The sequence below is a fragment of the Plasmopara halstedii genome (assembly GCF_900000015.1).
Source record: "Plasmopara halstedii genome assembly, contig: Scaffold_42, whole genome shotgun sequence".
Classification (NCBI taxonomy): Eukaryota; Oomycota; class Peronosporomycetes; order Peronosporales; family Peronosporaceae; genus Plasmopara; species Plasmopara halstedii.
In genome coordinates this window covers 843859-860718 of record NW_020186963.1, presented here as the reverse complement: position 1 = coordinate 860718, position 16860 = coordinate 843859, and the positions used below count along the sequence as shown (strand labels likewise).

At 44.0% G+C, this 16860-nt stretch overlaps 3 protein-coding genes across 3 annotated transcripts; 1 reads left to right on the top strand and 2 right to left on the bottom strand.

Moving 5' to 3' along the window:
- Nucleotides 1–6233: 6233 nt before the first annotated feature.
- PHALS_09548 (uncharacterized protein) lies at nt 6234–6474 on the bottom strand (the record flags this gene model as incomplete). The annotated part of the gene is made up of 2 exons (XM_024724048.1): nt 6234–6392; nt 6469–6474. 2 exons carry the CDS (start codon nt 6472–6474, stop codon nt 6234–6236), a joined length of 165 nt encoding a protein of 54 aa, XP_024571795.1.
- A 6794-nt stretch (nt 6475–13268) lies between these two features.
- PHALS_09547 (importin alpha-2 subunit) lies at nt 13269–15231 on the bottom strand (the record flags this gene model as incomplete). Its single annotated transcript, XM_024724037.1, has 6 exons — nt 13269–13426; nt 13487–13681; nt 13749–14672; nt 14741–14837; nt 14905–14970; nt 15082–15231. The coding sequence occupies 6 exons, from the start codon at nt 15229–15231 to the stop codon at nt 13269–13271; spliced, it is 1590 nt and encodes a 529-aa protein (XP_024571794.1).
- Nucleotides 15232–15442: 211 nt separating this feature from the next.
- On the top strand, nt 15443–16765 carry PHALS_09546 (Protein of unknown function DUF3342; the record flags this gene model as incomplete). Its single annotated transcript, XM_024724026.1, has 1 exon — nt 15443–16765. One exon carries the CDS (start codon nt 15443–15445, stop codon nt 16763–16765), a length of 1323 nt encoding a protein of 440 aa, XP_024571793.1.
- Between the last annotated feature and the right edge of the window lie 95 nt (nt 16766–16860).

The following is a 16860-nucleotide window of genomic DNA, read 5'->3' as shown; positions in this document are numbered from 1 at the left end:
ATAAGATCATATGAGGTCATTACGTTTTCCACGTCAGATTAGTGAAACCACTCCACAATTCCACTTTAATGAGCAAGTTAGACGTCAAGAGTTTGCTATAGACTGAGCAGTGCCTCAACCTCCCTTTAAAGCTGAGCTACCCTCTGCATCGTGAGGCGACGTGGTTCCGTCACGCCACGCAAAACAATGGTGAAGCTGAAAGAGAAAATTTGAGATCTGACTCATCTCAGCCTCGAACGCACGGTGAGACTGTCAAGAAGTCGACGTGTCGCTAAGACCGACAAAACTTGCGAGATCCAGATGCGGAAGGGTAGACGCTTCTCCATAAGTACGGGATGATCCACTTTCCCGTTGGGCCTTTGGTGAAACGGCGATTTATCAAGCCTGTTATCAATACATGTTAACGAGTTTGAGACACCTACAGCCGGAGTTTGTAGGATAGCTTCACTTTCCAGTTTGGCAAGATTGCCGTAAACGATGGCTGCTCAAGACCTGATACATTCTTCGACCGATTAAGAACAGGCAGGGTCACCCGTCGTTACACGCGTCCCAGCCGTGGGTGAGGTCCAGCTTTGTTCTGAGAAAAACGCTTGGTCGTTTGCTCTTACAGCTGTTTTATAGAGACAAGCGGGGCTTTAAACAGAAAAAGCCGAAGGACATAGTTTTCCACCCCGGCGCCGTGTCATGCTTATACTGTGCAATGCCAAGCATGAGTCGGCGCTTCAGATGGGCCTTCGCGTTGCAAACGAGTCTGAACGGGAGTAAATGGCATATTTTCCTCGCCCAATGTGCGAGCCAAGTTTAATTTTCATCGGCACTCTTGCCAGGTTCAAATACCCATAGTGGATTCAACATGGAAGGAATTAGATTCGCAACAATTGTTTAGAGTAGGCAATGCTTTGAGGGTTTAAGACCTGCACGTAAGAAAAAGATTGTGGGCCAACTTTCTTGAATTTATCTTGCACTTGACGTGCACAGTTAGCATGCGCGCATACTGGTATAGAAAAGATTTGGTGTGACTGGCTCGATTCAAGGTTTTAAGCTGAGTTTTTAGCCAGGTACAGCTCATTGGGGGTTCGCTGGATATTATCGTGTGTTTCACGGCGGACTGTCGCAACACTTTGTGCCAACGAAAAGGGCACGGAATACAAGTCTCGAGCAGCGGTGGGCTGGGCGCAGAAAGCACCTGCACCTTGGCGAAAGGCTAAGCCATGTTTTGACGAATGGGTGGCATTGTATGGTAAGGACGCGCGGCGTCGCTTAAGCCTTTCTTATTGAAGTAAACTTCGGCATTCTGACTGAGATTTTCTGTTAATTCGTGTACTCGGTCACGAGTATAGCGCCTTTTTGGATCACCTGTTTTGTGCACGAGACTAACCTCTCGGTACAAGTATGCATTGAGAAGCAGATACGAATAAATGCACAGTGTGATGTTCGACAAGGTTGCTCATTAGAGCGGTTATTTTTGCGCAGTGTCGTTAAAAGACAAAATTATTGTGATCTTCAATGTGGCTCGCATCTTACCGGGGTGTGTTACAGGGTAGGTATTGTGTAATGTAATCGTCTAAGCTTACATCTTCTACATTTGATACGATTTTCGAAATTTTATATTGACCTTAGGTGTAATTGAGAATATTCTTAGTGCTATGGAGGACGACTAAGAAACTCCGTGAAGAGGTCCATGGTGCACGTGAGTTGCTAGCCACACACTTCACCATAAGGATAGTTTTATCGTTTTAGATAGAAATGGACATATTCGGAATAAGTCAAGGTAGAATGTACCTGACTATATAACCGCTTGAAGTCGCCGAGCAGATGATATTTTGCGGTCGAGACTCTCGGTTCCGCTCTTAGTTGAAGCCTTCTTGGAGCATATTTCATTGCCAAAAAGCCTTTTGCTGTGAACAGGGTATTCTTTTCTGCTGGATTCGGCTAACGTGATTGGAACGACGCATGCCTTTTTTGGTACTTTTTTAGCAGTAAGACACAATCGCTTGTAAACTCAGAAGCGTCACACAACACGCTATACGGCTTCGTATCATCTGGTAGAGCAAGTAATGGTGCTTTATTAAGCTGTTCTTGATTTGAGTGAGTATTTCTTCACAAGTGAATGACCACTCCCATGACATGTCCTTCTTCAGCAAGTTTGATAGTGGGCGTACCATTTCTGCGTACTTACGGGAGAAGCGATGCAGAAAATTGGACAAACCAATTCATTCTCTAAATCCTTTTGAATTTGTACTCCCTCATCAAGATTTGATCACATCAGTTTACCAAATCAAATACACTAACTTGAGTACAGCCGGTCATACGATTTATGATGGCGTCCTTACGCGGATTCGGCATTTGCGCAGAAATTGGATACGTGTTTAGCTTGTTATAGGCGTGATCGATACGTCATTTACCATCTGGGCACTCACACAAAGCGTCGGTGCGCTTTGAGGAGACTTGCTCTCTCTCTCACCAAACCAGCAGATTGCATTTAAGCAAAGAACTCTTCGCTGCACTCAGTTTGATCACACGACAGTGATCACTGTCGAAACATTGCTTGCTTCGAACCAGTCGAGTCGAACTCCACGTTCGGGTTGAAGACCAGAGGGCTCGTACTAATGACGTCATCTTTGCATTCCATGACAAGCAAGAATAAGGATCAGGTGGGTCCTTCAAAATAACCGATCCCATGCGTTACTCCACACGCTGTCGTAACTACTCAAGAACAAAGCATTCATAACTGATGATGAGCGTTATTCCACTGAGTCGGCCTTCGACTGTACCAACACGACCTATATCATCGCACTTGAGGTCGTGTAGGATGTCGTCGTAACTGATTTCTTCGAGCTGCACCACCTATTCCATCGTTGGCAATGGTGTAGAAAGAACATCTGTTCTGGTGACTTCGCAACCAGTCGTTGCATCCACAATACGTGGACCAGCATATTTGCATGCTATATTTTCACTGTGGGGAATAGTATGCTGGACTAACTCACCCGCGGACTCAACTGCATCCAGAGCGAACTCGATCGACAAATTTTGCTGTTTTCTTCACATGTGTGTGCTAAACCACACAACGGGTGGGAGCATCAACTCTAAAGTCAATTGTACCCACTAGCCCACGATTCAGCTCAACCCCTGTATTTGTGAAGGTATTGGTACATCTAGCCACAGTCGATTACTTTGACTTTCCATTATTCACTTGTCAATAACATTCTTCTGTCTAGATGGGGGGCAAAAACCGGCATCTCTCCTTCAGAAATTCTTTCTGTTGAAAAATCACCATGACCACTAACGATTTTTTTGTTTCAAGTGGCCAGATCCGGGCACCACTTGATCTATCGACACAGTTCCTGAATTACCATGCGTGGCCACTCCATACGACTCCGTATATTTCCTAGTAGGAAAAGTCAATTGCATTACATGTATTAAAGAAGTGTAGATCAGTTCCAGCAGCATAAGTCTGTCGAGCGCTTGAGTGCCTCTTCTGGTGCATAGTGAAAGCGGTTTCATTACTTTTTACCTGCACCAGGAGAGCTACTTCAAATCATTTCAATCGCCAATCAAACCATGCCTCATGCTTCTCAAGCCACGGTATACCTAAAACCAGGTCGTACCGTTTGTCCATCTCGAAGATTGTGCATTTTTCCTTTGAGTTGAAGTCTCCAAATTTCAGTTGAATATCAGCCATGATTTTCTTCTCGGTGACCGCCGCACCAGTGGTCAACCTTACTGAGATAAAACCACTGCTTCTATCTAGTGCATTCGAAAGCATTGGGATCATCTTCAGCAAACACTTTGTTTCCGCGCGTAAATACTCGACGCGCTTGAATCATTTGATGACCGTAACCTTTCACACCCGATGTGACCACGAGGATACCACTCCGACTCGTGTCGTTAACGAAGGACAACGATCCTTCAAGGGCCAAACCCTCGTAAGTAGTTCTACCACCACACCCACAAGAGCTTTTTATTGCCCCAGTAGACCGCCCTGCATCATAGGTGCTCCGGCGTTTCCCAAGCGCATTGTGTGTATTGGTACTACGTGACTCGTGACAGTTTGCGACGAGAATCGTATTATAAAGATTCGTCTCACATGCGGGCAGTCACTGTGGATGTGACCGAGCTGTTGACATACGTAACAGCGAATTTGCTATCTGCAGATAGTCACCGCGCTAAGATCCGTTGATTTCGGTAGCAGCAGTGATGCTCAAATCGCATTGACCGATTGGGCACATGCTTGACGCTGAAAGCAGTCCTCACGCAATCCAATCATAATTTCGTTTTCCAGAGTCGTCGGGCCATAGCGGAAGGGTTCAGACTTAGAAGGACCATGATTGGATCCCTTCATAAACATGCTGACCATCACTGGCAGTGGCTCCCATGCCATACTGGCACGAAGCTCACGGAGATTCTGTACATAATCGCACAATGTACAACTGTCTTGACGGCAAGACAAAAACTTCGACCGTTGTCAAGACGCCACTTTCGGTGGAAAGAACATCGATTCTGTTGCCTTTTCAACTCTTGCCATGTGGCAAAGTAGTCAGGGCGGTTGTTTTCCAACGTCATCGCCCAGTCATTCGCATTACCATCCAAATGCGACATGGCAACGGCAACTTGACTACGGTCGTCACAAATTTGAGCCATCATGATAGCGATATCCATTTCTTGTTGCCAAAACGCAGGATTTATATCTTGGTTCCCGTGAAAGGTTTTTACCTTGATTTTCACGGGATGTTCCGAGTTTACCGAAGGTGTCACCATCACTTGTCACGGAGGTGACGGAACCGTTGTCAGTAAATTTTTTGATAGAAATCCCGAGAATCCTTGCTTATACGCAGCAAAATTTGCTAGCCGTTGAGTTATCGCTTTTTGATCCAATTGGCGCATATCGATGACCGCGTTATCTCCGATTGAAGCTCGCAGCTTTACTGCACACTCCCATTGTGAGTGTGATAGGAACAGATATTCCTCCCTGTTGATCTAGCGATGATCACCGCCTGTGGTGTCCCCTTCATCTATTGATAAATAAAATTTTAGCCTCCCTAACCTGATAAGTACTTCCAGTGCTGATATAACAGAATTGAAAGGGGATATACAACTATAGTGGGTGCACAGTTGATGTTAGACACACAAAGTAGGTGATAATCCCTTACATTCAGGAAGTATTTTGGACGCGTGCGATGCTTTAGGATATGAAACACGAATGAGTGTAAGCAACACAAGCATACGAAGTCAACCAAGGAGCAATCGCATTAGTCAACAATCCTGTATACCATGCTCGAAAACAGCACGTGATCGTTCGTTACCACTTCATACGCGAAAATGTCCAAAAAGAATGTTGAAGATGAATATTGACTACATCGACACGATGCGTCAGCTTGCAAATATTCTGACAAAGACACTCGGAATCAAGATTTTGAATTTTTGTATTCTTACGCGAGGGAGCGGGTATCAAGACCAAATCAATACCTAGGATCAAAAAACAGTAATGACGAAAGGAAGTGTTGAAATTACGCCGCTCAATACTGTTGGAGAACGATGTTGTGGCTATATATCCATTATACACGCATAAGTAATTCATGGTGTTCATAAAGAATCAGATTAGCCTAATGGTTAGCTCGTCGTAATTTCGCTTTCATAATTAAAATCAACTTTTCTAAAGGGTATAGATTAATTACACAGTGTTTCAAATTCCTTGCGGGGTGCCTAGTCAGTACAAACGCCCCCTCGTCATTTTTAGTGTTGTAGTAAGCATTGTATTTTTATTTCGGCAAAGTATTCCGATGTAGATTTGGCAATGTGAGGGTGTGAAAGATACAGCAGCATGATGTACTTCGTGTTTTACCATCAAATTAACAGTCGTCCATGCTCGGATGCTTTTTGTTTTCGATCGCGGCATTGCATCAATCCAGTTTTTATTTATAATGCTGTGACAGTGATAAGCAAAGTTCCAACTACCAATTCAGCTACCACAAGAACAATATATTTGGCTGAATAGTGGTGCTGATAAGGATTTGGTCATTAGATCTTCGGCTTCACCAAGCTTTTCGGATTTGTATTGATAGCAAACCTATTTTGGCTTGAATGATGCTAATTTTTTTGCTACGTTTGCCGGACACATTTTTGAAATCTGGATGAGTGATAGAAACACAATAACTTCTCGATAAATTTATTGTAGTAACTTTGATTCAAGAATTTATAATGTTGATGATTGTATTATAGAGGTACTTACTGTTTCAGAGTTTTTCATCATTTTTATCCGAATCATACCCATAGACATTAATATTAAGTTTGGAACAACTTTTGATCTCATCCATTTGATATTCTTCATCATAAGTTTTGTAGATTTGAATCAGGTATTCAATGTTCTCATAGTCACCACATTGTTTAAATGTCTGCTATAAGGGATAATGAGCCTTCTAAGATCCTTCGTCTTATCATGTGAGTAGTAAGCAACACAAGACAACAGACTTTCATTTCTTTCGACGTATCCACTTATCTTGATCTTTCCAACATAATGCTTTCTGAACAATATCAGTAAACATGTAGTATAAAACATCAATTCTGTCATTTTTCTGTTTGCAAAGCATGATAGGTTGTCATCGTACCTGGTAGTATGTTGTGAATGGTAATAATTATAGGGCGTTGGGTGAGGGTTGTGGTGCTATTTAGATGATTATACATTGATGTACATGAGGACTCTCGTTGTGCTTGGTAGTCACAATGACATCACTTGCACACAGGTGAGCCAAGCTGGCAAAAGACGTTGTCGTGGAACCTATTGGTTGCGTATTGAACAGGAGAAATGTAACTGAAAGCGAAGAGGTGAGCCATCGTAGTCAGACAGACTGCATATAGTACAATGTCATTCTGATCGAACGCAAATTCTAAGAGACCGGTAATTCGTTCATTTTATGAACTTCAGATGCGCTGCCAATTTTGGCCGACAAGTGTAAGGTGCCGCTGCATGCAGCAAGGCTTTAAAATATTTCGAAACGTTTTACAGGCGCACATAGTATGCTCATAGATGTTCAATGTTGGGTCATCAATATATAGCGCTTACCGGGCAGTATATCTTTTCTCTTTCAAGGTGACAACCGAATAGGGCATCATGTCCCCCGTACAGCTTTATTTACTTACGGATTTTATCGAGCAAAACCACCCCACGATGTATGTTGGGCGGGTATGAGCTGAAATACAGCAAGCTTTGGGAAAATCATAGCAGCGTAAGCGTGCCATCGTGCATTTTGATAAAGCTTTGTCTCGGTTTCTTTGCTTCTGCTTCTCAAAGCTTTCAGCAGCGCAAAAAGTGGTTCCCCTGACCGTTACGCTGTACGTATCCCTGGCTGTACGTATCCCTGGAATGTCACATTAATGTGAAGCAACAACGCAACCATCACCGCAAATACCTCATTCTAAAAGTGTACTAGGCAACGAAGGATAAAATCATCGTGCCATTTTCTGTGAGAGATGTGGTGATGACATCGCTGTGGGCAACGACGCATGATCTGAATAGATCACAAATAGCTTCGAGCCAAGCAAGTTTGCTCATGTTTTGACAAGGGATCTCTTTCTTGCAAGTTGCACTGTATCATTAACAGGAAGAATAGTTCATCTCTGCAATTTAAAATAGAAAAGATCAAACACTATCAAGCGTTCATGGCCATTCGTGTCTGCTCGGAGTAAATTGTAGCCCATTGCAATGGATAAAGTGTCATAGACGACGTCTAATTATCGATCTTGGGCTCGGAAGAGACAGATCCGATTCATGCGTGATTTTCTTTCACAGACTGAAAGTTCGCCTCGTCTGCCACACCCAGCATCATTTGACACCTTTTCTAGAAGAAATTTGGTGGGGTCGGAATAGATTGCATGGGTGGTGCAAGTAGTAGACCAGAAGAAATCACCACGTCATGTTATTTTTGAACAGAAACACTAGCCAATCTAACATCCTTGATCTTTGCGGGATCGACTCACAGGCCATGCTCACTAATGAAGCAACCCAGAAAAAAAATGTCGCCGGCGCCATAAGCACACTTGTCGAAGTGGATGCGCTTTTCTTTGCGCATCCACTCGAGCGCAGCTCCAAAATGTCTGACGTAATTCAGCACATCCGACCTTCGATACTTACACGACCATGGACGAAGATATCGTCGGAATACGTTTGTGTATAATCGCGATGTGGTGTGTACAGCTGTGTTGCGGACGATTTGATGTTGCTGGTGCACTAGACGTTCCCTGCGGGATAAGCAATCACTCTTTGAGATTCCTGCTCGTAGTCATCACCGCATTGAGAAGAGAATAATTTTAATAAGCAATTGATGTGAATAATAAGCAATGAATATTGAATAACGAGTTTTCATCCTGATAAAACATTTGCGAGTACGTAGACCTCTTCGACAGCCAAGACGTTTTCATCTTTTCTCTCGGTATGGTTGAGGTCCATCGTGTAATGTGGTCACTTTTGTGATGTTGTGTGCTCATATTATATACATTTTGTAAAATTATATTCAATTCATTTATGTGCCATTATTCCAAATCCATATTGCACTTTGAATCAATTGTGGGGTTTGATGAGTACGGATGCTCCCTTTTTGTGAAGAGTATGAAACACCAAAGCAAAGCACATATCATATCATGAAATTCTAGCCGCACTTCAGAAAAACGGCCGTTCGATTATAAGAGATGTCAAAACATTCATTAATATTAACTAAAAAACATAAAACTGATCTATATCTACCCTTAAGAAGCAGATATGACTAGAGACCTCACGACGGTAGTGGTTCCCGGATCCGCTCATGATAGAAGCGCACAAATTCGACCAGTGTGTAAAGTGCGCGGCAAGCCCGTTACACCTGGCAGTACTTGTGGTAAATTGTATTCATTGCAAAAATGGACATGTTATCTTTAAGTACCGGTAACCGGGACGGCTATATTTTTTTCGTTTCTAATGTTTCCAACGAGGTCAGATAATTAACGGCCAAAAGGCAAGAGGCCGAAATGCTAGCCTGTAGGCGCTCATCACCTTTTCGTAATGCACTGGTGAGACACATCGAGGTTCGCTCAAACCAGCTGCCGGTTGCGAGCAAATCGTATCCACCGTAAAGCCGCTGATGCTGAGCGTCTATGTCTATGAAGGCCGAACAGAGAAAGTATCTCCTTCTGGATTAGGGAATGAATTAGGCCTTGCTTTTAACTGATAAACGGTGCGTCATGCTTGCGGTTTTACAATTGAGAGGCTGCGCGCGAAAATAGGAAAAGACGTAAAGTCCCGCAGCAAAAAGGCGTTCCTTACGTATCGACTATGTTCAAAGTTAGCGAACTATGTCCAAAATTCTGGGGCTGATATTGCCACAATGGCCTCTTTGCTCTTCTGTCAGAGGTCACAGCTTCCGTCATCATGGAAGGATGACCAAATGGGTGCAGCTCGCGCGGAGACCCTCCGCGTCAACACTACAACTCTCATTGGATTGGTGGGTCCTGCATAAAATGCGAAGCACAATTTTGGACCGGATGAGGTAATGAAAATGAAAGTTATATGAAGGCTGAGAAGCATACCTAAGTTATGCTGTGAGAAGAAAAGGAATCGCTTAGCTGCTGAGCAGCGCCGTGGAGCTCGCAGAAGTCTCATCTGCGGTGTTACAAATATCAGCGCCTTTCGTGTCCCCCTTTGCTCCGAGCGAGAGGTACGAAAGGACGCGCTCCCACTCCAGGGCGGTTGGCAGAAATGTCGCGAGAAAATATCAAGTATCACTTAAAGCAGAGCGACCTATTGTTTGAAACCTTATCGGGTCATCATCAATGGAACATAGTCTCAAATGGACAACAACTCTCTAATATAGCAGTTGATAGCAACGTTACAAGCTGTAAGATGTGGAGATCCTTTATATTCAGGACCGTCGCACAATTAAGACTGGAGCGAGACTGTCAAAAAACAATAGACGGCACACACAGGCATAAATGATGCTAACTACGTATTCGATATTCGTGTGTCTTGTGACGGGAATAAGTCGAGGTTTCTGTCAAGCCCCCAAACGAGTTTAACCGCGTGTCTAATTCTTGGCCTGACTCAAGATATGATTTCATTCCGGGCCTGGTGAGGCTAAAATTTGAAGGGGTATGGATCAACTAAAATTCGAAACACAATTTTCGAGTGGTAGAGCTGCGACGAGGCATAACCTCACCTCTGCCCACTTTTGGCACGGGTACGTTGCTATTATGGATTCTATGCAAGATCAAGATTGCTCAAAATTGCAAGCAAAAGCTATTAAGTGCTTGAGCAAAGCTCGGAAGGAAGAAGTGGCGGTGAGTCGCCGTCTTAAGACGGGACAGAATAGTGTGATTGTATGTCGCGGTCTCTAGAAAGCACCTTTGTTGAGACGGGAAATTTCAAATGTATTTCGTGGTTCCAGAGTATATCTTTGACAAGATAATAAACTCAGATGTAGTTGTTACCTTTTGTACCAGGGCTGGTGAAAAGGGACTGAGTGTTGCAATTGCTCTTGCTAGTGTCTATAGGCGGGAAGGCTACTGCGAGTTGTGAGTAGAAGTGCCAGGCTCCGGGGATACTACTGAGTCTGCACAACTGTGTGTGAGTAGATGTAAATTACTTCTCGAAGTTGCGGAAGCAGTGAAACTACGGGTAAATGGTGAGACAAATTATTTACTGGTGAATGCTGAGATCAGGACAGTGCCTGAGGACATACTTCTCCTCTCACTACATCCGGTAGAAGCTCTCATATCAGGTATAGATATTCAATTTTAAGGAATGTGCAAGAGATCGCAAGACAGTGATGTCGGTGAGATGATACCGTTGGCACCAGTGGATGAGCTGAGTTAAGCATCCATCCTTGATAAATCTGTCATCGAGGGCACTCGTAGAGCACTGAGTCGGCAGAGTGGGGTAAGTATCCTCAAGTCTCCATCTTTTTCATCTTTTGTCGAAGGTAAATCACGAAGTGATGACGAGACACCCATCATGCGAGTCTATCGGAATTGATGAGTGCGCCAACGAATTGACATGGTCTTGAGCAATTGATTGGTCGTTTTGTAATGTTTTCACCACGAGAACTATGTGAACTCATTGACATTTTTCTTTGGTGCAATGCACGGAAATAGTTTGGTCGAAAAGCATAAATCTTAATACTCAAAATCGAATTTCTGTGTCAGAAAAGAGAATGACAGGTGGCGAATTGTACATGCTTATTACAAGAGAAATAAAACAATGATGTCGGCGCAAATACCAATTTTGAAAGGATGTCGAGCAGAACAGCATGATTAGCTGCTTTTGTTCACTTGCCTCGTTCCAGTTGATGGTTACTATCGAGTGCTGACGAGAGATGGCGCTCGTGGTGGATACTTTGAGCTGAATGTTCTGAGAGAGTTTAGTTATGCGACAGGGATTGTACATAGCGACAGATACGTTCACTCGTCCGCGACGCAGCTGGACACACTTATGCACAAACCTATTCCGGAGACATCTCCGTTCATAGTCGTGCAAGCACTGGGGTCGGAACATCAAACACTTGTGAGCTGCGCTCAACTGTATACGCTTAAACAAGTCATCACCAATTTAGACAAGTGTATGGCGCCGACGATATTTATCTCTCTGGGTTGCTTTATTGGAGGGGCGGTGCGGGGGCCGGTCGTGCACATATCAAGAATGTTTTAGATTGGCTAGTGCCTCTGTTGAAGGGAAGAAAAACTTAGTCTGATGAACTACTTGCACCAGTACAGTGCAAACTATTTCAACGTGGCACGAACCCACATCAAGTTTGTTTAAGAAAAGGTGTCAAATGATGCTAGGCGTGGCAGACGAGGCAATCTGTTAGTTTGTGGGCAAATATCTTACGCGTGCGTCGAACCTGTTTTTTTCGAATCCAGATTGACCATTTCACGTTGTCTGTGACGCTTTAGCCACTGCAATGAGCTGCGCTGTACTCCGAGAAGAGGCAAATGAGCATGTACGCTTGACTAGTTTGAGTCTCGCTAGCTTTACACCGCAGAGATGAACTATCCTTCCTGTTCATGATAAGGAGCTACTTGCAATGAAAAATACCTTGTCAATTTATGGGCGAGTTTGCTTGTCTCGAATTCATTTGTTATCTACACGTTGCGCACAGCGATACCATAACCACATCTCTCACAGATCTGGCAAAATGGTTCATCCTTTGTTGTCGAGTATACTTTTAAGTAAGCTGTAAGCCGGGTCGGCCCAATGTCGGATACTCCTTTCCCAGCGGGGAGAGTGTAACGGGATCACACGTGCCCTTGTATAGAAGGGTGGGTCACACAAGATTGTGTGACCGTACAAAGGTGTGAGTTTCACAAGTCGGTGTAATTACAAAAAAGGTGTGGCTACACAGTAACAAGAAGCCACTACCTGAGTTATGCATATTAATTAGGTTTTTATATTAATTAAGTGTTAATATCAATGAGGAGAACCTAAGTGTTTAGATAAAGGCGGCTCTGCCGCAAACAAATTAATTAAATACAGATTCAATTTTGAGCGGAAAAGCGTGTAAAAGCGTGTTTACCTTGGTTAAGGTCTTAAGTACTGTCGGAGGTAGCGGATTGCGATCCGCTTAACATGTACTGGTTCTTGTAAAGAACTCAAGGTCGTTGACCTTAGCTTAGCTTCCTTTAGGCAAAGAGCTACGGCAGCCCCGCTGCTCATATCTTAATCGTGAATAATGCTAGATATAAATGTTCCACCAGATATCATTGTAAAGTTGTTTATCACTTGATGTGTGTCCAGCTCACGTGTAACACAAATCCCTCCTTTACAGAGGACTAGTATGTAACGGGGCAAGTTTTTGTAATTTTGAGTACATATATATATGTTTACTTTACTCATTGGGTACAAAATTACAATTTTCTGGCTTAGTTATAAATAGGCATTATTACCAAAAAAAATTAAAATGACGGAAGAAAGCATAATCGCTTACCTGGCCACACTCTCTGATTTCTGATGCTCTTGTCAAACAGCTTACCATGTGTTATTTCGTGTGCATGAGCAAGACCTCGGTTCAGCGAATTCATCAGTGGAAAAGATATTTAAAGTGAACGGGCTAATTTAAATTTTTGAAAGGAGGTTGTGAGAAATTATATTAAAAAGAATCGTGAAGACAAGCCCTGGTGCGCGCACGAATGCACCAAAAATTAAAATGCGCAAAGTTACTGTCACCCTGGTGCACTACTACGTTTGCGTTCGCCGGATGTGTCATTCGACTGCCTCTCCGTAGCTGTTTAGCCCTTTTTCCCAAATTGATTTAATTTTGACCAAACTGAAACATAGTGGGCTGGTCCGACGTTGTGCCAAACTGAAACTGTTGTGCATTAACATCCGTGTCGGGCGCTAAGCTGTCTTCCGCGTCCTCTTCGCCGTTGAAGTATGCCTCCACGATGCTCATAGACTTTAAGTAAATGTCTGTCATTAACAAGCATATCTTAGCACACCAGCGCACAAGGAAAGCCTCTTAATTTGTACCTTCATTGGCGTGGTACTGCAGCGCTTGAATCTTAGCAACACCATCCGCCTCATCGATCAAGGTGGCAACTTCGTTGATATCATTTGTTTTCTTCAGATCGCCAACACGCAATATATTCTCAAGACCCTCTAACGCCACAACTACAACCTTTGCGTCCTTAGCCTCAAGAAGATCACAAAGAGGTTTAATACACCCTATAATCAAATGAGATCGAATCATGAGCTTTGAGTAATATACGAGCGCTAATGACAATCTACTTACCAAGGCTGACAAGATGCATGATTTGCTCTGCCGAGCCGCCAGATGTGGCATTTGACACAGCCCAAGCAGCTTCTTTGCGTATATCAAACTCCGCAGTCGACAAGAATGTAATCAGCGACGGGAAAATATCGGCGTCAATGATAAATTGAATTTGCTCTTGGTTACCGGCCGTGATGTTGGAAATTGTCCAGCAAGCCTCCTTTCGGATACCCTTCTTGGGGCTCTCCAAAAGAGCACGCAGGCACGGAAGAGCATTCAAATTTATGATGACCTGCGTCTGCAGATCGTTGCCTGTAACAATATTACCAATGGTACGCAGTGCGGGCGTCTGCACGGAAGCAGAGTGGTGCATCAGCAACTCAACGATTCGCCTGCACACACCGGCCTCAATCACTGCTTGAATTTTCTCGTTTGAGCCATCAGACAGGTATGATAAAGCCCAGCACGCATCCGTTAGCACTTCTTCGTCGTGAGTGTATATGAGCTGACCCAAAGTTGGAAGCGCAGGCGCGACAAGGTCAAACAGCGGCTGCGGTTTGCCACGGCAAAAATTAGAGAGTGTCCAAGTAGCGTTACGAAGCATTGCCGTCCTGGAATTCTCCGTCAACTGCTGCATGAGCGGACGCAGGGCTCCACAGCGTAGAACCATATCACGACACTGAATTGAATCACCCGCAATATTACCAAGCGCCCACACTGCTTGTTCACGCACATCGACGTCCGTCGATAACAGTAGCTGACAGAAAATAGGTACTGCACCATGCTTAATCACCACTTCAGTATCAGCAGAGGTACCTGACGCAATATTTGTCAGCGCCCAAGCAGCTTCGAACTGCAGTGTCGGGAAGTCCTCCCGCTGAAGAAACTGCACAAAAGTGGGAACAACACCGGTAGCAATCACCTCTTTGATAGGCGGATTGTGCTCTGCAACAAAAAATATGATTGTAGATTTGATTATGCAGTTCTACATGACCTCAGCTGAGCTAGCTTACCAATAGAAAGAAGTTTGCGAAACTTAGTCACAGATTCTAACTGCACTGACGCATCAACGGAGTGTACGCCTGATACCATCTGCGGAAGCTCCGACAGCTGCAAAACAGTCACCACCACTTAAGCAAGCTCTCTTCGAAAAATAAAACCATCACCAATTGCTTACTTTTTGCATCAGCGACATCTCACTGGCGCTTTCTTGCGAATCGGGAATTAGAGCGTCACCTGGTGTCTATACGAACAATACGAATTTCCGTAAGATAGGCCGCATTTCGAAACTTGCAACCTGCACTTCAATTTAAATGAAGCTGTGGCAAAGTCATCAAATCGTCCAATAATTTACCATGCGGCGGCGTTGGTTCATGCGGTCCTCCTTTATCGTCTTGCGAATCTGCACGGTAGTCTCCATGCGGCTGCGGCGCGACTCATCAGCGTCAATTCCTTTTTTAAAAAGATTCTTGCGCTCAGGTGCTTTTCCTGCCGGGAATGACATGTCTATAGTATCTACTTTCTCTCGAATAGGTCGGTGGCAGCTGTACGGCTTTTTTCCTTGTTTCCCCTTCTCGCCGCCAACTAAAAAACTAGATGTGGCCCACACTTTTCAGAAAAAATTGATGACATTGATTGGTTTTACTGCTTGAAAAACCTCAGGCAGATTTCTGCCCCGATTTAGTATTTCAAGTGCCTCAAGTTCTATCCTAGAAATGAAGGATAACGCGAAAAATGGGACGGTCAATGGCGTAGCTGTCTCCTCAATTCCTATTGTGGTGATTCATGTGATTGACGAGTACCGACAGAGCAGCAAAATTTTCAAATGTCAGCGTGAATTGCTGTTGACCGAGATGAAATACTTTCAGGCGTATCTTAGTGGAGCCAACGAACACGATGAGATCGAAATTTCGGTGCACTGCGACGTTAAGATCTTCGCGCTTCTTATAAAATACATGCGTAATCGTGGCCGTGGATTAAAGCCACACATCACGCTCAAAAACATCGTGTCGATTCTTGTCGCTTCTGAGTTTCTTCAGATGGAGGAGCTTGTCCAGGAATGCGTTTCCTATATCTCAAGTTGCATGCAGGACTTCATAAATCACCGTGTGAGCTTAAGCGGGTTATTAGACTCTACAATTACTAAGATTGCTGAGAGCTGCACGATCGAACAGCTACAGTTGCTTTACGACCCACAGGACAAGATCCTGTCAAAATTACAACAAAAGAAAGTCGAAGCAATAGTTTCAGACTTACAGACCAGAGAACGACATCTTGAGCTCTGCATGTATTGTGGCCTTTTGTTTCTTAAGGATGATAGGAACGGCGCTGGCTGCTTTGAAAGTAAATTTTACATTGGCGTACACGGCGAATTGATAGGACACCATGAAGCCAAAGCTGGATGGCAAGTCGAGACTTTTCTACAAGAAGTGAAGGCAGACAATAATATCTCTTGGATCGCGGTTTTCTGGTACATTTTGGGCTCTATTGAATATTATCGATGTACTGGATGCAAGCGAGAATGCAGCTTGCGTGAGCTGCAGGACTGTGCTTATCATCCCGGCGATATCATTGACGATCGTCCAGTATACAAGTATTCGTGTTGTGGTGTCCCAATTTTTAGTGCTGATGAGAATTTGATACGAGGGTGCCAGACCACAACTCACACGATGATCCATTGCGATAGACGTCCAATTGTAAATAGCTTTCTTAATAGTATGTCACTTCCTAATATGTGGGCGCAAATAAGTGCATGCGAGTCGATGGCAAGGATGCAGGGATCTGCATGGACCAGCGATGTAAAAGGTGGCAGCAGGATTGATGCCTCCTCCCTCTTTCATTTGCCCCACCCAAGAAAATCTCTTGCAAACACTGCCATTTGCAACTTGTCGTCTAAAAACTGTTTTAATGAGAGCAAAAGCGATATAAAGGGCTATCGCAGGCAATGTGAGGTGCTGCAGCTTCAAGAAAAGGATTGCGTGCATTTTTTTAATATCACCCACCAACTACTGAATCAGCGGAAAAAGGCAACCAATTAAAGCATTTTGTGTGGTATACCCACAGATCAACGAATGTGGCAGCGGCCATTGCGCGACGTGGTGTCGCGCTGTCATGTGGCCAACTTGCGCGTGTC